Source organism: Trematomus bernacchii, unplaced genomic scaffold (assembly GCF_902827165.1).
Source record: "Trematomus bernacchii unplaced genomic scaffold, fTreBer1.1, whole genome shotgun sequence".
In the NCBI taxonomy this organism is placed as follows: Eukaryota; Metazoa; Chordata; class Actinopteri; order Perciformes; family Nototheniidae; genus Trematomus; species Trematomus bernacchii.
This window is the reverse complement of record NW_022988097.1, coordinates 9489874-9511526: the sequence shown is the minus strand read 5'-3', so window position 1 is coordinate 9511526 and position 21653 is coordinate 9489874. Positions and strand designations below refer to the sequence as shown.

The 21653-nt window shown below is 40.3% G+C and overlaps 1 protein-coding gene across 1 annotated transcript; it reads left to right on the top strand.

Annotated features, from left to right (window-relative positions):
- The first annotated feature begins 4411 nt into the window (after positions 1–4411).
- sh3rf2 (SH3 domain containing ring finger 2) lies at positions 4412–20430 on the top strand. The gene is made up of 11 exons (XM_034121408.1): positions 4412–4588; positions 4918–5344; positions 7727–8011; positions 9017–9112; positions 10188–10580; positions 17394–17515; positions 17668–17838; positions 18066–18337; positions 18421–18707; positions 19384–19688; positions 19829–20430. Exons 2-11 carry the CDS (start codon positions 4919–4921, stop codon positions 20007–20009), a joined length of 2538 nt encoding a protein of 845 aa, XP_033977299.1. The 5' UTR covers positions 4412–4588; position 4918; the 3' UTR covers positions 20010–20430.
- Positions 20431–21653: the final 1223 nt, after the last annotated feature.

The following is a 21653-nucleotide window of genomic DNA, read 5'->3' as shown; positions in this document are numbered from 1 at the left end:
CTTCCTGCTAGACAGACAAGACGAACTGGTACTGACCAAGGCAACAGCACATACTAAATACACAGGAGAGGAGTAATGATTAGGGACAGCTGAGGCTCTTTGAGGCCAGGTAGGTGATTAACAGGGAAGGAAAACACACCAGGTGAGGGATGTGAGGCGATCAGCCAGGGCCAGGATGTGAAAGGACCTATATATACAGTCTATGGTGTGGACCTATATACAGTCTATGGTATGGACCTATGTCTATGGTGTGGACCTATAGTCTATGGTCTCATTGGGAAGATATAGTTTGCCTCCTTTCACAGACCTGCATGCAATAACGCTTGTGTTTCTGATAATCAGAAATATAATTTTTCTTTATCATGTGTTTTAGTTGCTTACCCTAACAATTCCGTTATACCATTTTCAATTTTCACAAATGTTAACCCTACTGTGATTGCCATGCACAGATATTGTAAAAAGCCAGAATTTTAGAAAAGGTATAATGACGATTCGTATATCGGACAATTGAGAAAGTAGCCTTTAGTTTCACAGGAAAATCTAGTCAAATTAATGAATTGCTGGTTTGGGTATTTAAGAATTTGCTGACAAAAGTAGAGTATATCATTGGCAGCATTTTTCTTTTACAATGTTATGCCAGTGTATAATGCCAAAATGACCATCGTCAGATGTCAGATAAAAGGTGTGTCTTTTTAGACCCAAATATATTTTGTATTGTTAAGTGGGAAAATAGTTCAAAGATGAAGCTGCACCAAAGCATGCTTGATGTCCTGCCAACCTTGGAATACAACAAACATTTTTGGCATTTTTTACTTTTCAAAAGGCATATTTTTATATTCATATTCTTGTCACCACCAACTCTCTTTTCTTTTGGGATAGATATACACTTCTGGATGCTTCTCAAATATTTGGACATGGGACAGCAACTTCAAAATGTCAGTACTTTGCTTCAGTTTTCTAGTTTCCCATCAAGTTGGATATTGGACCACAGTGAGAGGAAGCAGTGTCCCATTTCAAGTCTTTCATGCCAGAACAGGACTGGACAGACACACAAGGCCTGATTCACGGACTAAGAAAATAAGGAAAGTAGAGAGAGAGGGGTAACAAGAGAGAGGGAGGAGAGCAAGAGGCCTGAAAGAGGAGAGAGGGGAGACGCAAAGTAGCTCCCATAGGCAGTGAAGAGGCAGCTGGCTCAGAGGTGTACTCGTCCTATTTTTAGTCTCCCTCATGCACATCTCTGACTCAAACAGCTGCTGGAGCATTTGCACACCAAAAGAATTCAGCACCTTCATTTCTGCAGACAAAAAAACCCAAAGCTTCACTCTGGCTCAGGTGTTTCTGCTCAAAGCTAGGGGCCCGTTCTTCAGCCCTAATTCCCTCAGGTTTTTTTTTTTAGTAAGGTTGAGCTACTTTTACACAAAAAGGTGAGGTCTAGCGTAAAGTCGCAGGACCCAGATTGCTGCTGATGCACTCCCCCTGCAGTCTGACAAGTAAGACAGCTGTAAATAGCTTAGGTCCCATGTGAGTATGTATGGAGGGCCCCAGCAGGCTGAGAGAGCCGCCAAAGGAGGTCATTAATGACACCAGGGGCTGAGATGTCAGTCTGGTGTCTCCTGAAAAATCATAAATGCATGAAGTTTTATTTAGTCTGCAGGGAAAAGACAGAATCGCATATTTATTCTAAGACACAGTGAGACACTTTGACACTTATGGTAACAAAATATTTAATTCATGAAATGCTTAAAGAAATCTTAAAATATACATCGATAATGGCTCCAGAATAAATTCCTACTATAATAAAGACATTTGTTATCAGGAGAACGGATGCATCTGATGCATGTTTGAAAAAATAATTGAAAATGTCCCTGAGCCAAACCTCATTTTTTAGGCAATGACGGAAACAATGTCAGAACTGTGATAATAAGCTGCTGCATACGTAGGTAGGTGAGCAACTTAGAGCGCTACACAGAAGAAAAAAAAAGAGGTGGTTTCATTTATTTATCAAATATAAAATATTTATGGGTTTCAATCTGCTGGTAGAGGAGGACCAGGCAGAACAAACTGTGGGTTGAAAGACTCACTAAGTTGCTTTATGGATGGATGTTAATGTAATCTGGTGGCGGCTGCCTGCTGCTCTGCATACATGTTCAACCTAAATTACATTACCAGGCTTTCAAGCAAACAGCTTACCTGGACTGACAGCACACTGCATACCACAGACTAACTTTATCTGTCAGACAATGGGAATGGACACCTCGCCTGCATGAAAGGTGTCTGCATATAGAACACGCTGCTGATGTTCCTGTTCAGCCTGTTCGACTGGAGTGCTGTTTTTTCTCAACACACACACACACACACACACACACACACACACACACACACACACACACACACACACACACACACACACACACACACACACACACACACACACACACACACACACACACACACACACACACACACACACACACACACACACACAAAAGCCAAACCTCCTTACCTCACAGAGAGAAAGTGGGCTTCTATTGAAGCTCAATAAATCTTTCATAAGAGAAAAAAAGAGAAGCAACAATAATGAGTCACCTAATCAGCACCTGGGAACTGCTGAAGTTTCTTGTGAAGGATTAGTTCCCACTGAAAGAGAGAAGTTAATTACACGGCTTTGATGCCACCTAAAGTGCAGTTCGATTTGTGGTTAATCCTCATCAAACTACCACACAAGGATTATGCTTTTTTGACTGACACCTGATTCAAATTAAAGTGCTAAAACGCTTCTTCATAACCTTAAAAGTGCATCTGCATGTATGCCACAGTCAAATGATCAAGCACAGCCGCAGACAGTGTGGGAGAAGGAGAACCGGGGGGAAAAAGAAAGAGGCAAAGCTAATGCTGAGACAGATCACATTCAATGAGTTAGCAGCACTCTGAGTAAGACAGCATTTTAAATAAAACATGAAAGCTGGAGAAGAAGGCACTCCTCCTTATGCAGTGACTTGTGACAAGTCATGATATTCTGAGAGACAGCACACCAAGCTCAGAGCCTTCCCCGGGGAAACCCTTCCCTCTCCATCAGATAGACGATGTATCAGAACCATCAAACACAGGCCTGCCTCACACACCATCCCTCACACACCATCCGAGGCTCCTCAGTGGAGGCCAGACTGACCGATGGAGCACTTATGCACTCACTTCCTCTGTGCACTCCCTTTGTGTGTTTGACTTGAGGACAGGAGATCCACCAATCACAGATGGAAGCATAACAGTCATCAAGAAGTTAACTTTCAATGGAGAAAGAAATAAAGTTATCCAGACATGAGCTAAAATCAAGTTCCACTTCTTCCCTTTCCTCTGCCATAGACATAAGAGGCTTGAGAGGAAGGGCCTGTATCAACATTGATATGAGCATGTAAATAAATCATGGTTAATCTCTCTCCTTTTCTGTTGCTATTAGTCTCTCTGTAAAAGCAGAATGCACATTTTTAGTATTCCCCGAGTACTGCTGACGTAAAAAAAGAGATGAAAGATTCATGTTTGTTTAAAAAATTCAAACAGATGTCCTGAACTTTCAGTACATAGCCAATATGGATAAATTATTTAGTGATAGGATGCCAGAAAGGGATTGTGAGGATTGGATTGCACAAATGAAATCCAAACAATAAACCAAATGGATAATATTATGACTTGTGTGAATCATCATTATCATCTCTACAGCAATAACAGTAAATGCTTTGTATGTAAAGCAAAGCTAAAACAATGGCCGTCGAGTAGAGTTCATGTTTATTTCATTTTCTCCAGCTCAGTTGTTTTCAGCAGCACTGATGTGCACTGTGCTGCTGGCACCTGCAGGTGAAGCTGGAGAGCTGGTCAGTGAAGCACCAGCAGAGGGAGACCATGTCACATGACAGTATTGTGAACACTGCTCTGCTTCTATTTCCCCCTCTTCTTCACGTTGTAATCAATTAAAGTGGTATTCACGGAACAATTACAGAAAAAGGGAGACATAAATGTCCATAAACCTTTAAAAGGACAGACTAATGTAGGTTTTTATTTAATGTAAATTAGCCCTTCAATCTTAATAGCCTACTTGTAATACTCAAACTATTTGATCAACCTCTTAAATGTTGTCATTATAACAATTATTTTACCTATGTGTATTTTATTTTGATCACACAAATTTCCCAGGCAATAAAGTTAATGACGTTGTAAATGTAACTTTGATCAGCTGTTGAGGGTTAAACTGAGTCGGACATGACACTGATCAGTTCTTTGTGCTCTGCCTGGCTGTTGTTGATCCCTCGCAACCTCTCTGTTTTCAGTCTCAATCACACAGGTGGGTTTCGTGTCGTCATATATTTTGGCGTGTGTGTGTGTGTGTGTGTGTGTGTACGTGCGTCTGTGCGTGCGTGTGAGTGTGTGTGAGTATGTGTGTGTGATGCAAACCTCCCGCGCCTGTCTGTGCTGCGTCGTCCTCTGGTCGCGCACTCCCGTCCTCCGCGCACTGCGTCATGGCGACAGTGGTGGAAAAGTTACGCATTTCCTAAACGGAGTGTGAGGAATATCCCTGTGGCTGTCAGCAGACACACATGTAAGTCGTAAATGTTTCTGTACGCTGTGTTTGTGATGCTAGTGTGGAGATATCTCTTCTTCGGCGGTTATTTCCTGTTGTTGTTGTAATACCTGTGCAGCCAGGTAAGCTAACACCTGTAAGCGCGTATAGTGTTTACTGTGAACTAAAACGCGTCTTATCTTAGTATTTCCTCTTATCAAAGTGTTTGAAGTTATGGCAGTACATTCGCGTGTTATTGATATTATACTGTTTTACAGCACAGGAGGGCTCAAATATGTTACTCATTCATTGTAAGATTTCTGACAATAGCTTCCATTGAATGAGCCTCTCATTCTTCTCTCTTTCAGTATGGTGGATTACAGTGTCTCAGATGCAGCAGGAGCCTCAAAGAGAGGGGGGCCTTTTAAAATGGAGGAGCTGGCTCTGAGTGCCCTGCTGGAATGTCCAATGTGTTGTGAGCCACTGGATGTGTCAGCCAAGGTCCTGCCCTGCCAGCACACTTTCTGTACGTCCTGCCTGCAGAGACAGGAGGCAGCCCACTCCCTGCTGCGCTGCCCTGAGTGTGGGGCTCCTGCGGCGGCCAGGACAGTGGAGGAGCTCCCTGCAAACCTCCTGCTAGTGCAGCTCCTGGAGGGGCTTCAGGGTTCCCAGGGGCCCAGCAGGGACATATACACATCCCACTACACAGTGCCCATGGTCAGGGGAGGCTTGGCAGTAAGGGAGAGTCAGCAGCAGCAGGAGGATCAACACAGAGAGACGCAAGGCCACAGTGAGGTCAGTGCACGACCCCTGCCTAAACCTCTGCAAAACCATTTGAAATATAACGTAGAACAACCTCTAAATAGGAAAGCAATCCAGGCTATCCATAATATAAGAAAAAGTATGGAAATATTAAAAAGCCTTCATTTTTGTGACTATGGTGTTTAATAAAGTCAATGTTTCTAACCACCATAGGTATTTGTCAGGATACTTAATTTTGAAAACCTTGGCAAAGAATTAGAGTGGATTAACCATCCTGTTTATCCTGTTTCACCCGCATTTTCGAAGCACATTTGACACATTTTAAATCTACGCTTGAGTTTACAGAGCTCCAAGTCATCTCTTTTTCTTAGCTTCTCTAGCTTACTAGCACAACCTGTTGGTGGCCATAACCTAGTGTATTTGTGGTAATTAGTTCACCAGAAGAAAAAAGACATTGTGTAACCCTAAAAATGAAAAATGCTGTCTCATTGGTTTCCTCAACTAGTGTTTGTGTATGGGTTTGGCCTATTTATTGCAAGGATCAAATGATGACCAATTCCCAAAGCCCATAATCCTTAGATGTGAAATACAATCGCTGCTCCCTACTCTGGATTTCAGACATGACTAGGGTTATTGTGATAGGTAAAATCAATTGAGAATCTTATAATTACCAGACATGAATGTGTGTTATTGGCTTAAAAAGACAAATCACATTTATCACATTAAACATCCTTAAAAAAATCTAATGTTGCATCCTGCTCATTGATTTGCAACATAGCCCACGAATGCACCCATCCATTTAAATAAGAGCTATCTCAGTATTGACATTGTGGAAAAATCTCCTGACATATACGTTTCCTAATGGCATGTATTGACTTGTCATCCAACCCTCATTGATTTATTCTTTCTACTTTTTTTGGAAAAGGACCTGGTGTCTAATTTCTGACCTATTGGATTACTTTCTCACCACTTTGCTCACCATCTTAAACTGGACTTTTAAATGAAAGAGAATAAAATAATACAATGCTTAAGAGCTGAAGTGGGATCTGAGCTACCAAAATGTTTTCCCTGACGTGTGTGAGTCTGTGTTCATCAGTGTCTAAAAGTGCCGCTCTATATCTATATAAACACGTTAAATCTCCAGGGCAATGCATGTACATACAAAGATTCAAATGTTAAAAGTCAAAATTAAAGTAATGACCAAGAGAAGCTAAATTGTAACGTTTATAATATAAGAGACTCAGCTATGTGCTCCGAGGCTGGTAGATCTGAATCTTAATTGGATTAATAATAACTTAAAATGAATCATACCTAATAATGCCTAAAGCTTATTATTCTTCAGTACTTCTCTTTTCAAGTGTAAACAATCCTCAGAAAACTCAAGAAAGTCTTTAATATGTTTAAAAGTCTATGCCACACATCTTGCAACGTTACCTAATTTAAACAGAAAAGAGATCAAAAAATAATTCACAGTGTGTAAATAATCAAAGTTTGCATTTGATGCTGATGTTTTATTCTCTGAGGTGATGAGAAACACCGAAACCTGCCTTTTCTTTAGTCTGCATTAACTGCTCTGAGCGTGTGAGAGTTTAGTTTTAGTCTGTAGCTTGAGTTCAGCCAGAGTTCAAAATCTGCAGCCAGGTTCATAATGTTGCTAGTGATCATTAAGATGTTTAATTGCTTACTTTTCAAAAATGCTGTGCAAAACAGTAATCTTTTAACTGGCTAGGTATCAACAGTTAATGTCAGAGTGTTTATCTCAATAAAACCACCATTTACATTATGCAGGCGCATTTATGAGCAGGAGCGTCATTCAAAAGTGAGCTGAGCGTGATACTAAAAAGAAAATGTGGAATGAAGTTGACAATTTATTAGAATATGTCCTATTTTATGCAGATCATTTTAAATTCCCCCCAAAAAACACTGTTTAAAATAATGATAGAACAATCTAGTGAGTAGTGGAATTACTACAATTTGCAGAAAGTGGTACAAGTTATTAACTTTTTTTGTATTATATATGCATAAAATAATTTAGTGTCTCTGGCCATTCTTGTGCTGTTTTCTTTCTTCACCACAAAAACGTGTAACCGAAAAAAGACATTAAAGTAAAGCTACAGTACGAGACAATACTTGATATCATCTTAAAAGGGAAAAATCTGTGCTTTATGACACACACACTGAGCGGCTGTAACGTGTCTGGAGCGCAGCATTTTACACATGTTGCCCAGCAAAGTCCCTAATCATTGTTTGTCCCAGTAAAAGTAAAGGACAAAATAAACTGTGTCATGTTTACCCTCCTAATGTGCAGATTGGTTTTCCTCCACATCGATTTTCAAAAATGAATACCATCCTGTGTAACACACTTTGAGCATACAATAACTGATTTGTGATTTTCTCTTTTTGTTTGTTCCTCAGCTTTCTTTCAGAGCCTTGATGCGTAACCAACAAAGTGATTTGTCAGGAGAGCTGTTCCTCACGCCTGCTAACGGTATCACTCCGAAACACAGAGTGGATGAGAGCTGGCACCGCGGAAACGGCGGTGACGGTAGCGGAGCGTCTGTCACTGCCAGCGCGCTGCAGGCCGTCAGCCAGATGCCTCAGCTGCAGTCCCAACCTCCGGCTCTCTGCAGGGCGCTGCACGACTTTAACCCTGAAGAGAGGACTCTGGAAGACAGTAAATATTGTCTCAGCTTTCTCAAGGTCTGACTCTCATACTACTGACTTAGCATGGCAGGAAAACATACTTATTGTCACAGCCTTCTGTTTTTGTACACTTGATCTTTTAAAATACTCACAGGGGTTTCCTACGTTTTAATTAATGCACAAAGAAAATGATTACACTTAACTTTTTTTTTTTGTACTTATTCTTTATTAGTTATTTTCTCACGTTCCCCTTTACATCCATTAGTACTCCAATTTAGATGAACAGTTTATTTAACAAGGGGTCGCAACATGTAGAAGGTCTTAAATCCAAGAAATTCAACATGAGAATATCAAAGTTTGACCTTCAGGGGAAAAGAGTAAAGGTGCTATTCAACTTTAATTATGTATGTACCAAATTATTTTCTGCCGTTTAGTCTATAACCCATCATTGGGTTTATAAGTGAGTAATCTTTACAGATTGGTTTTCTTTTTGAGGAACAGTCAACATGGCTGAAGATATTCAACTCACCCCGAAGGAAGAGTAGGAAAATCATAAAATATTATTTATAATATAATATTATATTATGTGCAAATCTGCAACCAGTTGTAAGTTGTAAAATAAATTACCTTTCTTTCCAAGTTAAAATATGTTTTTTGCTCTTTTCGCTGGTTTGATCTTGAGGCGCAGACCTCTGCTACAGAGGTTGTTATTTACCCTGAAGGATTTCTGAGTCGGTTATATAAAGGCCTCAGTACTTGTGTGCTCTCCATTAAAGCACACTTGCTTGCTTCTTCTTTTTTTTAATGCAGATGGTCAAATGGTTTTTAGAGTGAGGCTGGCCATAGAAAGGACCGGGCCTGGAGACACAAAGGCAGTGGATGTCACATGCTGCAGGAGAAACATAGAGAGATTCTGAGTGCTCCGTCTTTAGGGCGAGCGCACTCTGTTGAAAGCACCTAGCATCCTGTTTGTTTGTTTTTTCAGCGGGTTTTAAGCCTCTCACCTTTTTGCCACTTTCTCCAAATTAAGTTTTGGGTCTGTTAATTATTTGTGTTTTGCAGGGAGACGTTCTTACTGTCATCAGGCGTTTGGATGAACACTGGATTGAAGCCAAGCTTGGGGAGAAAGTTGGAATTTGCCCTCTGCAGTTCATAGAGGTGAGTTCTCCTTGGTCCTCCCTTTTTTATTTTTTTTATTCCTTCATTGTTTAAATGTGGGTCGTTGCCTCTTCAGCGTGATCAAAGTTGACACCTGCCGTTTGGCAATTGGTCTGAAGGTGTAGCTCTAGTAATGAATTGAACCATAGATGTCCTCGCTGGATGTCATTAATTCCGGCTTATTGCCAGGGCGCTTACCTTGATTTTCATTCATATCTGCGATTCACCCGTAAATGTCGCTCCTGCAAAGTGCTGAGGCAGAGAGCCAGTGTGTGAAGCCGTGCTTTGTCTGCAGCTGCTCATTAGTGTGTGACTATGTGCCTTACTCAGGTTGGCAACGGTGCTTAGCTAGCTGTCTGTCATTTGTTTTCCTTAGTACTTTCTGCCTCCGGGAATTAACTTTGTCAGTGCTGGGGAGGATTGTTTAGACAATACGACACAGTGGGGTTAATGGGGTGCTTTATCAGTTCTTGTTCCCCTCACTTATGATGTGTTTTGCTATAGTCTTTCCTCATATTTTGTTCCTATTCCCCTCCTCTTATGAGTTCTTTCTTTGAGGTTTTTCTGTCCACGTGTCTTCTCCTCAAGCCCCGCCTCAGTTGTTTTCTTTTTCTACCTCTGTACTGTATTCTTTCATCCTCCTCTTTTCTCCTCTCCCCTCTCCTTTCTGAGACTGCCTCTCTTCGTGTCGTTCATCCAGGCGTAAAGACACAGTAATGCTTTCTCTGCTTGGGTGGCATAACAGCACATCACTGTAGGGAGTGAAAGCATTAACCCTGGCGTGCCTGTCTGTCTGCCTGCCTGCCTATCTGTGCAGCTGCTCTCTCAGCACCAGTCAACCCTTCCTACCGTATGGCTGGTACTTATGCTCCTGCCGGGCCAACAAGTTGTAGGGGTGAGTGCAGTATTGATAGGTGGCAGTATTTACACAGACATTTTTTTAGCGGAAGCAAAGGTTGACATCACTGTTAGCAGGTAGGAGCGAGTTGGAGATCATTCTCTTGACTGGGGATTGAATATTCTCTGTGTTAGGATTCATCTCCATGGTTTCTCTTTATGTGTTCATCTCTTTCAGCCAAACTCAGTGGCTGTCAAACTGCTAGAGGGAAAGAATCGAAAAGGGAGTGACTCAGCAGAATTTCATCATCGGACTGGGAGTGGGGGCAAAGACAAGGCCACTGACGTATCTATTAGGACCACCCACTACGGAGTCCCTCAAATCCCAACAAAGACACCCATCATAAATGCTTTGCCCCCCAGCCAGAGGAAGCAGCCCGCAGACAGCAGCATCAACTTTTATCCGACTACCAAAGGAGAGCCGACCAACATCAGCACCTACAACGGGCGTCAGGGTCCGCCACACCACCTCTCTGTGTCTCTCAGTGCCCGGGGCCACTCTCATTCTTCGAGAGTGAGCTCTCAGCGAATTAGACGGCACTCTGACAGTACACACAGACACCTCTTACAGGTGAGTCATGGGCCAAGACATCTGCCTCTATGAATGCTGTAGTGATGTTATAAGATGTCTCAGTTTTATCAGATTCCTCTTTCTCATAATATTTGAGCTAAACTTTGTTTGGTTTTGTTTAGTTTTCAGTGATTTGTTTTAACAGAAAGCATGTGGTTGGCAAAAGGCATGACGGTTTTCTGTGAGATAGTAGATTTGTTTTTTATTTGAGTCACTGAGGAATGAAGTTGTCCTCAGGGATGCAGGGAGGGAACCGTGACACTAAGCTTAGGAATGAATGAGAAAGAGGAGTCCTCTTGATGTTGGCTGCTGCATGATTAAGCGGCTGTAAGTAAGACAACACAGATGTGTATGAGGGGTTAGATATGTAAGGAGTGAGGAATGAAAGGAGTGAGGTCTGGAGGTGAATGGACCGAAACTTTGAAAGATGTTTAATCAAGAGTCCTGGGACAAAAGCCAAGGCTTCCCCTCATCTATAAAAGCTGTTTAGCAGGGCGTGTGTCCTTTGTCTTTTTACAGTTCAGGGAGATACAGTACTTGACGAAACTTGTAGAATTGTCTTTATTGTATTAACAGTTCAATCTAGATTGTTTTGGTATGATGAGTGTTGGAGATATCGGCCCGTAGAGATGTCTGCCTTCTCTCCAACACAATGGAACTAGATGGCGCTCTATTGGTGGTGCTCGAAACATCAAAATAATACAATTGGAAACTAAACAGTAATTAATAGATTTCCAGAAATCTTGACCTTGTCACTCAAGATATTCTACAGATCTTTTTGTGATCAGTTTCAGGTAGGAACTCCTTTATTTCTACTGAACTATATCCACCAACGGTATCACCACGCAGAAAGAAGCGTACATCCACTCATGGACGAGAAGGTTGTGCTTGTGACAGCGTAAGATGTAAAGTAAATGGCGTCCCACTGGGCTAAGCTGTAAATTAAGCTAGCTCAGAAAAGCCTTTCCTCCATTAGTAGATGCACGCGCAGTGATACACTTAATTGATGTAGTTAAAAACAAAGAAAGTACTTCCTAGTTGACGAGTACCTTCAAGTTATATCTAATTTGAAAGAAGGTAGACATGTCCATGGCTGACATCTCCAACACCTGGCAACTCACACCAAAACCATCTAGATTGATAAATATTATTTTGTGGTGAACTGTCCCTTGAGCAAGGCACCGGACACCCCCCTTCCCCCCTCACTCCCATTGCTCCCCGGGCGCTGTACAATAGCTGCCCACTGCTCCTAGTACTAGACTCCTGGTACTAGGATGGGTTAAAAGCAGAGAACAAATGTCACTGTGTGTGCTGTGTGCTCTGCATGTGTGACCATTAAAGAGGGGTTTCATCCCTCCCAATTCTATTCTATTCTATTCTAATTCTTAAAGCTTCTTTGACTCTAACGTTTGAAATAATGCTGATATTTGAGTGTAAAACACAAAGCGGGCTAAACAACAATCAAAGCTTGGGTGGGTAACGTTGGAGAAGCCAGCACGAGTAAGGAGATGTTTTTAAGAAGATCCAATTAGGAAAAACCCAGCCCAATATTGCTAACTCTCTAGCAGAGAGTGTAGCCAGCAGCACTAAAGCAAAAGTTGCTAAACCGAGTGAGAAAGGCACTAAGTTGGCAAAACTGACATCCTGTCCCATTAGGCCTCCACCCAAAGCCATCCCCTCAAAGTTATCATTATGTATCAAACAATGACACATTAACATAAACTACAACAATGGTTGTTTTTAGTACTCAAAGCTGTCAAGCTCTCAAGGCAGGCATCCCATGAGATAGACACGCAGGTAGTTTCACAGGCAGGTCCAACATCTAATCTTTTCTCTTTTTTTATTAATTTGCGGCCAAATTGAATGACTAAAGGGATTTATTACAGTCCTGCAAAATCCCCAGGTACCAGATTTAGTTTCTCTTTTTTGTTGGACCTTTTTAATTGATTGATTGCTGTCGGGATATAGAGAGAATTTCACCAATTAAAAGTTTTACCCACCCCGGCTCTAACTTTTATGAAGCACTATGCGGCAAACTGTGAGCTTGTCTTTACAGCCATCATGCCATCTAAATTACTCCCAAGTAGAGTGTGTGTAAACTGTAAAGTAGTCTCTAATGCTCTTGAAACCAACAATTTATGCTTTTTCATGTTTTTGAAGATCTTTGAGGGTCACCTTTGACATCTATTAATCATATATCTAATTATAATTTAGGACTGCCTAGTTCTCAAGCTATTGCTAACCCACGGTTTACATGACACCAACAACAAGACACCTGCTGTATATTTGATACAGCCTATATTGTAAGGATAGATGATGAACAACAACAATTTGTGTCCATTTTTAAGATAACCATCAGGAGAATCATGACAGCAACCCCCTAAAATAGACTGAAATTGTACTTATTTTGTCCTCATCACCTTTACTTAAAGTTTGGATGAGTAATTATTTCATCCCATGTATTTGTTTACTTAAGAAACAATGTAATACGATACTGTGAATGCTGCCTGAAGTCATAGCCAGCCAGTGCCTCTGCAAGGCTTAATAATGTAACCAAGTTGCCCGACCCCCTGAGATAACAATTTCCTTTGTTTCAGTATAAATGTCACACCTCTACACAATTATACATAGCAGAAGAAATGCTAAACCATATGCAGGTTGGAGAGGTAGAGGAAGGGAGGTTAGGGAGACTTGAGAACAAGAACAAAGAAGAGGAAATGGGACAGGAAAAGGTGAATGGATATACTGGTGATAGAGAGAATACATTGTGTAGAGCTGGGAAGAGAAACAGAAAAAGAGCTAAATGTTTGAGCTGCAAAGAGGCGAAACACAAGAAGTTGGAAGAAGGAGGAGGAGAAATGAGAGATAGATGCAGCGAGTGGGAGGCTTGGAGACTCCCTGAGTGTGTCTGCTTATCTCTCTCATGCTGATGATGGTGAGTCACTGCTGAAGTTGGTTACATAACAGACCCCTCTCTCCCCTGCCTTCAAACTCTTTCCTCTTCACTAAGCAGGTAACACTCACTCTCACATCAGTAGGCCAGTAATAGCAGACAAGCCACGCACCCTTTTTAAAGGAGCGGAGGGCTCTGTCCCTAAAGCCGAGGCTGCGCTCCCCACAGACAGAGGCAGCATGTGGGCTATTCTTAGTGCTGCTGCATCCCATCATCAGCTCTCACCTCTGGCTCCACTGTTTCCCAGTGACGCTTCTTCTTCCTACTGACTGTGTTTGAAAAGATGCATATTAATGTGAATATTGGCATGGTTATGTAAGAGCAACATTAAGGATGGAAAAGAGCCAAACACCAAAAACATCTTCAAATGTAAGATAGACTATCATACTTAACTGCTACACAAAAATCCCTTGTATTGTTGTTAAGAAATACTTATTTTTGTTCCCCTAGAAGTCCAATAATTGAGTTTAATAGACCATATAGACCGGAATACTCTTAAGTTGATTGATTGGAGATGAATCAGCAATTATCTTGGTCTTTGATTAGTGAGTAAGTGGTTTATTTATATAACATATCCAAAGTGCAAAACTCTACAAAGTGCTTCACAATATAAAGTTAAGCCAACGAGTACAAACAAATTATTGAAGAAGGGGAACAACAACACGGTTAGAAATAAAACAAAGCATGTCCAAACATTTTGAGCTGCTTTCTTCAAAAGTGTCTACAGTGAGAGACTTCAACAAGCACTGTCTCCTTTTAGTTTTAGGTCTCTAGCCAGGAATAAGCAAAGAAAACATGATCCTTGAAAATCAATTGGCAAAAATAAAACCTTGCATTATTTTTTTTAATGAAATAATTTGTATTAGCTTTCCATGAAAATATGTTATTTTAGTATACATTACAAAAAGCTCTATTCATGTTTCCTATTTAAGTTCAAATCCTAGTCCCACGTAAAATGTTTAGGTAACAAAAAGTAAGTCAATTAAGCTTTTATTTGAAAATATAATTGTATTATGAATGCAGTGTATCTGTAATTGTTGCACAACCCAGCTTCATCGATCAATTTCATATAGAAAACACTACAACAGGAACTATAAAAATAAAACACTATAGACGGAAAATGAAGACTTTCCAAACAACATCATGTTGCTTTTCAGTCATCTGAGCCTGATCTTTGAGAGCAGTGTACAACCAGGCGTATCCATCATACTTGTTTTGAGATTGCTTCTGGACAATGTAATTATTTATTTAAGTTTGTTGAAATCACAAATTAAAGTCTAATTGACCATGGCAACTGAGTAGTGCAGGGCCTTCACATTTACACCAAACAGTCTTGGCTATCCCGTGTGTCCAAAACCTTGTCTGCATTTAATACATAAACGCACTTCATGAGCTAGTTTTGAGCTGTGCAAATATATCCATAAAATGTATCTGTTTTGGGGGAATTCTTTATCCACTCTTTCCAACGGGAAACATTTCTGATATCTTTCTGTGTGATAAGATGATTCACAAATGTAAAAAATATGTATAATAGTAAAGTGTGTTTAAGTTTTGTGCAGCAATTGAAACTTAACCTCTCCGAGTTTTTGATACAGCAAATGTGTTATGCGTACTGGCAGGGGAAATCATTTTCTTAAAAAGATAATTAAGGAACCTGGGTATCAGCTGATGAACTTTAAGCAATCATTCAGCTGAAATTACCAAATGTATGAAACTATAAAAAAAAGATATATATCAAAATCCAACAAAACTATGAAATCCTCTCATCTTTCTTACTTGAATATGTGAGATAATAAATTGCTCGTGAACCATTCTTGCTGGTAGGAAGTCACCATAATGTGGACATTAGTATTTTTACAATTGGTTTATTTTTGTTAGCAGTGATTCTACCAGCAGGAGCAAGCATTTAAACCAAATAAGACCTTGTTTCACTGCATGACCAACCTCAGAATTACTCTCTCCATGTAAATGTAGCTTCTTTCACTGATGGGTCAGTGCACCTGGCCATTGCGTGACTGAAGAAGGATGCGATAAAACACAAGAATAGAAAAAGGACACAGAGTAATGAAAAGAAGTGAATAATTGAATGCAGGATAAAAGAGTTGCAGAGCTTTTTCTCTTTGCTTTACGCAACAATTTGAGGAGATAGCTTGGCTGTTAAAAGACAGTGATTCATTGCACATAAAAGTGTCTAATGGTTTCCGTCCATCCTGCTGCTTCTGCTATTTCCCCCATCTCTCAACAAAAAGCGAAACAGAGAAGTCACAGCAAAGTAGTAGGGAAGGAGTAAAAATGGCATTTGAATGTCAAAAACTAAACAAAGAAAACTTTAGATGACAGGATTGCTCATACATCAACTCTGATATATGAGGCTGGACATGTCTTCAGGATAATATATCATAACTTTATAGCTTTACTGATGCCTCACAGCACTGCCTTTGACAAGTCAGTCTGTGCTTATAGCAATGGCTGCCTCTCAATTAGAGCTTCTATTGTGCTTCTTTGAGGTTCAGTGTGAATGCATTGCAGCTTAATGGTGGCTGAGCTGCAGGATATAGGCACATGCTGTACAGAGGAAGCCCCCGGCCCACAGGCCAGCATTAATGTTTTAAGCAGTAGTTGAGTGGTAGGGCTGTAAATAGCAGAAGCACTCTGAAGACGTGACTGCAGAGATAATAGGCACCGGGAAAGTTATCTCCGCCTCTCTGTAATCAGAACAAAACTCAAACATTCTGTGGGTGGGGTGGTTGGGTGGACCTAAATATAAAAATGTAAAAAGGACTCTCTTAATCTCCTTTTTTAGTTTGGTTATTAAGTAATTTAGTTTCATAATGTGTTGTTAACGGTTCTGAGACACACCCCAGTGTCACTCCCTGCTTTTCTCTGGCTGTGCCAGGACTGACTCACAGCCTCATGACTTCAAGCCTGTCAGTTTCAGTTTTAAAAAGAGCAGTTTTGGTCTGTAAAAATAAGTCTGCCTGGCCATTATAAATATTTCAACTGGCACTGTATTTTAAATACCTTAAAATGTATAAATCATAACTCCTTTATTGATAAATCAGGTTCAGAATAACCACAGTAGGTTTTAACATACAAGGAAATTGCTTTGGTGTATTTGTGCACACATAAACAATTAAAATGGAAAAAGAACAAAACGTATTGAAAAACATAAATCAAATAAGGAATGTGAACAATACACTTAAATAGACAAAATTACTTGGAAGAAAATTACGCAAATCTCACACTGTGGGATTGACAGTCACCACAACTAAATATAATTGAACACCTTTGGTAGATGTTGGAGCGTCAGGTTAAGACAGGGTCATAACCATCATCGTTAAAACACCAGGATTATGGTTTAGTTCTTTTATTTGACTTGATGAAAAGGATAGGTTCCCATTTGTATCTGTCTTGAAACAATACACACATTCATCTTAAAACAATCTTTGCTTGTTATTATTATACATGCAATTCAAACGTCTTTTCCTGATATAGTTAGTATAAGGCTTTACTAGTCTGAGTTGGATAAATCAAGTGGATCCTATCTTCTAAAGTTACTGTATTTAAAGTACAGACTTCTCTGGTCAGTTTAGCTGTTGAAATATCTCAACAGCTACGAGATGCTTAATGCTAATAGCTTTGTTAATCCTTTGCGAGTCTACTAGGCATGTTAGCATGTTGACGTTAGCACTCAAAGCACGGCCGTTGCAACATGTAGGAATTACACTTTAAATGTCCTTAAAGGGGAAATTTAAGGAAAGCAATTGGTCAAGCTAAAATTCAAGATATTCTTTAACTATGTGCCATGCAGAACACTGTGCTTTACATTTGATTATACTTTCAAATCCATCCCATTACAGAGTGAGAAGAAGATGACCAGTGAGACTCCACCCACCGTCTCCATGGCTCTGCTGAACCCCCAAATGTCCTCTGCCTCTGCAGACAGCAAGAACTCCTCCACGCAGCAGCTCTCCATCAGTGTGTGAGTCATTGTTTTAAGCAGTACATTAATGATATGATAATGGGATAGAAAAAAATATACCAAGAACCCCTCAAATACTGATGAAACCTATGGTATGATCTTGATATACTCGTGGAAGATAACAAAGACAACTCCCCCATTTGACTCCTCAGGTGTGCCGTCCTATACTCCTACAAACCCCGACGGCCTGAGGAGCTGGAGCTGAGGAAAGGAGAGATGGTGGGAGTGTACGGAAACTTCAAGGAAGGCTGGCTGCGTGGGTTATCGCTCAGAACGGGAAAAGTGGGCATTCTGCCCAGCAACTACATCACGCCTGTGCTAAGGTGAGAGGCTGTGATCCCTGACTTCAGTGAGTGGGAGCTGAATGACATTTGGATTCAGACAGTAATTGAATGTGGGCAGGACGACATGTCATCATGAACTCAATGAATTATGAAACAGTAATAAAACACTGAGGCTGGTGCTTTGTGCAAATAAACTTTAACTACAGTATTACAAGTGATATTCAGTAGGTGCTTATGTCCTAAAGTGTCTCATTGCCTCACTGCAGAACCTCAGCCAGACTACTGGAGACCAAAGCAGCTAATGCGTCTTCTCAGTACAACACACTAACTGGAAAGAAAACCACTGCCAAGAATCCTGCTGTGGTCCTCGCGCTGGATAGGGTCAACTCTGATGGAGCGATTTACTCAAAAGGACAGGTTCCATCTGTGCCAAACGGTGCACAGCATGCAATGTCATCCACTGGCGCCGGAAAACCGTCCCTCTATGGGACTTCGCAAGGTTGGGACACTGTGAGGCGCATCTTTAACCCTCATAGAGGTGAGTGATAAGCAACCACGTCCACATTCTGATTACTCCATTTAATAAAACGTTTTCAATTAATGCCTTCAATGTTTTTTCAGGCTCACGTCATTTCTCCCATATTTCCAACCTAAACAACCCGTCCAACTCACAGCACTTTGCACAAGTTCAAGCATCCGGCTACTCACCTGCCCTCCACAGGAAGAAAAACAGCATTATCTTCTCCACCCCTGGCAGAGGCCGGGGCTGGATAACTGAGCCAGCAGCGCCCTCTGCTGCTGCGCTCTTTAAGGACAGAGACTTCACTGCCTCACATGACAGACAGCCTGCCAATGGACCCCACTCAATTCTAGTCAGACCCGACTCATACAAGAATAATACAGACAAGGTAATGTCATACTTAGGATTTCTGCCAAGAGGCATGAGTATTTTATTTTGCTACAGACTTAAGATGAACAGCGAATTATATCAAACAATAAATAAAAAGTGTTCAGTCATAGGATATGTGCATTCAGTGGTCAAATAGTCATTTACTGTTTTTGAAATCCATAATTATATACTATAATTTAGTTTAAAATTATGAAAATGAGAAAAGGGTTAAAAAAAAAAAAGTAAAAGGCAGTGTGGGTAAGAGGAATAAGGAACATCATTTGTCTGGTGACTCTAGGTTGCAACTAGTCATCCTTTTAGAAGTCGGTACAGAATATAAATTGAGGCAGTTTGTGTAAAATGGCCTCATAAAGAAAAATTGCTTCAGTGTTCGATTCTACTGATGTGTAGGGAATGCAAACTTTCTCATATAGACTGCAAAGCTTGCTGCTGAAACCTGAATCAGATAAAAATCGTAAAGCATCATGCCATTTTTAAAGAACATGAAAGAAAATACTTTGATCTATAGCTGATAAAGGCATCGCATAATTTAATTTCCCTCTTGCACCGTAAGAAAAGCAGCAATTTTTTGTATAATAGTGGTGTCAAGTTAAGTATTCTCTGTTAACTGTTCTAAAATAATTAGATGATTACTGTTCCACATGCACCTTACTGTAGATATTTTTCTCCCCTAGCCGGCAAAGTCAGTGCGGTTTTACACAGAAGAAGACTCCCCGCATCCCAGACGCAGGACCTCCTCTTGGTCGCCAGGAAATCATGTTTCCTCCAACTACAACTCTGGCCCCCCTGCGTTAGAAGTGTGGGCCCCATCGCTCACGTTGGGAAGAGACGGACCAGGGATCATTCTCAAAGAAGGAAAAGCTCCTATTCTCAGGAAAGGCCTGGAAAACATCACCTCAGATCTAAACTCTAACCTGCATAAACCTATAATGTCCCACCCGTCGCTATCAGCCGTGTCAGCTCAGTTCAGCCCCAGCAGGTACGTTTGATTTTTCTGCTTGACCTATAATCAATATGCTTTATGATTTCAGGGAAAGATGAGGTAGGCTTGAAGGTTTTTTTTATTGATTTCAAAAACTGGAAGAAAACCCCTGGCCTCTATTCCTTTTCTCTTTCCAGACACAGAGTGACCACAACGCATTTAGCCCAGACTGACTCAGAACTAAGTCTGCTTCAAGGAGAGATGGTCCTCGTCCACAGACCTCGACCTGATGGACGAGTTCTGGTTACTCAGGAGGGCAGCGGGCAGACGGGCCTCTTCCACAGTGTTATTCTTCAAGCCCTTGAGAGACTCAGTTGACTGTAGTACTACCGTTGTGTATATTTCTATATGCCATGTGTTCAAACTGCCAACATACTTGACTTACCTGCTGAACAACAACATGCGTGTTAAAAGATTAATGCTGCCATTGACAATCCTTTCAAAAAGGTGTTTATTTTGGTCCTGAGTGCATATGAGTGTGGTTAAATTCTCCAGACATATATTCTGTGTTCTTCAATGTATGTGCATGTTTGTTACACATGTACTATTTAACATTTGCACAAAATCCCACCTACTGACTGTTCCTTGTTTAATACCCATGTTACACGCATTGGTGAGTGCCTTTGTCAAAACCCACAAAGAAACAAACTATATTTTAAAAGATTATATTTAGAGAACTATGAAGTAAAATAAAAAGTACGTACCGCTTATATGGAAATAAACTATACTTCCAAGTTGATTGTAGTTTGTTGTCTTACATGTGTAACCTATAATCCTTTAACTAACAATACTGTAATGGAGAAGTTGTTGCTGAAATGCAAAAGTTCTGCATTAATAACTTTAAGTGCAACTTAAGTAATTATATAAGTAAAGCAAGAGTAGGCCTACCTTATCTTGAAGCAACTTAAATTACTTTTGCAAGAAGTATTAAGTCAAGGTTAACACTCGTTATTAGGTTTTGGGATGTTCCACAAGTAAGAATTTGCTGGGTTACCTGCAACCCTAGGGATCCCACTTGTTCACTGTGTAGCAACTGCTTTGTGGTAATTATTTTTAATACATGTTTTACTTTTAAATATGTATGTATTGAAGGAAAGGTGCAATAGTGGTTATCAATTTGATTACTCTCACTTTTTTTGTTTGTATTTTTAAGATTCCCCTTAACCACACTACCTGAAAACATATTGTCAACGTTTTAGATTTTTACAGCCTTATATGTTTATCAAAGCCAAAAGCCCACATATCTACAGCATCTTAGATCGTTAAAAATACACTACAGTGCATCAGCCATCCTGTGAGGTAGTCTAAAATAACAAATCCCCAACTACAATACTCTCAAGACTCTTGAACTATGTCAAGAAAGGTTTTCACATATTTTTTCACATAATACCTATTTCTTTTTGATAGGGATTCCTTGAATATGGCGATTAAAGGGTTTACATGCACTTAGATGGACTTATTCTGGCTAATATAATGTTGTATAATATAACTTTTAGCAAAAAACCTCAAGCATTTCTTTAAAACAATATACTAAAATATCTTCAGTAAGCTTTATTCGGACTTGACCAAGGTATTAGCTGTCTAATTTCAGTCCAGTGTTTGCCAAGACCAATTATAAAGACCATCTCTATTTTAGTACACATGAAGTAGGCCAAATGAATGTGTTTATAATCAAATTAACAAAGAGAAAACTTTTGGCCAATCAGTAGGCCTATTCTAGCACAGGAATGTCATACAATGCACAAAGAGTGAGAGGAATGGGGAGTTAATGGGGGCCCAGCAACTCATTTCTGGTCTTACTGTACTTTTATGCCACTGCACTGCTCTGAATCACCTTCAATGCTACACTTTATGTATATTGATACTTCCAATCCAACAATTCGCCTATATATGTCCCCGATATATTTCCTTTTATGTACACAACGATGCTATGTTCATGCTAGTTAGTGCAGAAGTCAGACT

Bases quoted from the DNA above. Each gene is read 5' to 3' on its own strand.
- sh3rf2 (XM_034121408.1), top strand. From the start codon at position 4,919: ATGGTGGATTACAGTGTCTCAGATGCAGCAGGAGCCTCAAAGAGAGGG. The intron at 10,581-17,393 runs GTGAGTCATGGG...ATCCCATTACAG, and splicing joins CACACAGACACCTCTTACAG to AGTGAGAAGAAGATGACCAG. The intron at 17,516-17,667 runs GTGAGTCATTGT...TTGACTCCTCAG, and splicing joins CAGCAGCTCTCCATCAGTGT to GTGTGCCGTCCTATACTCCT.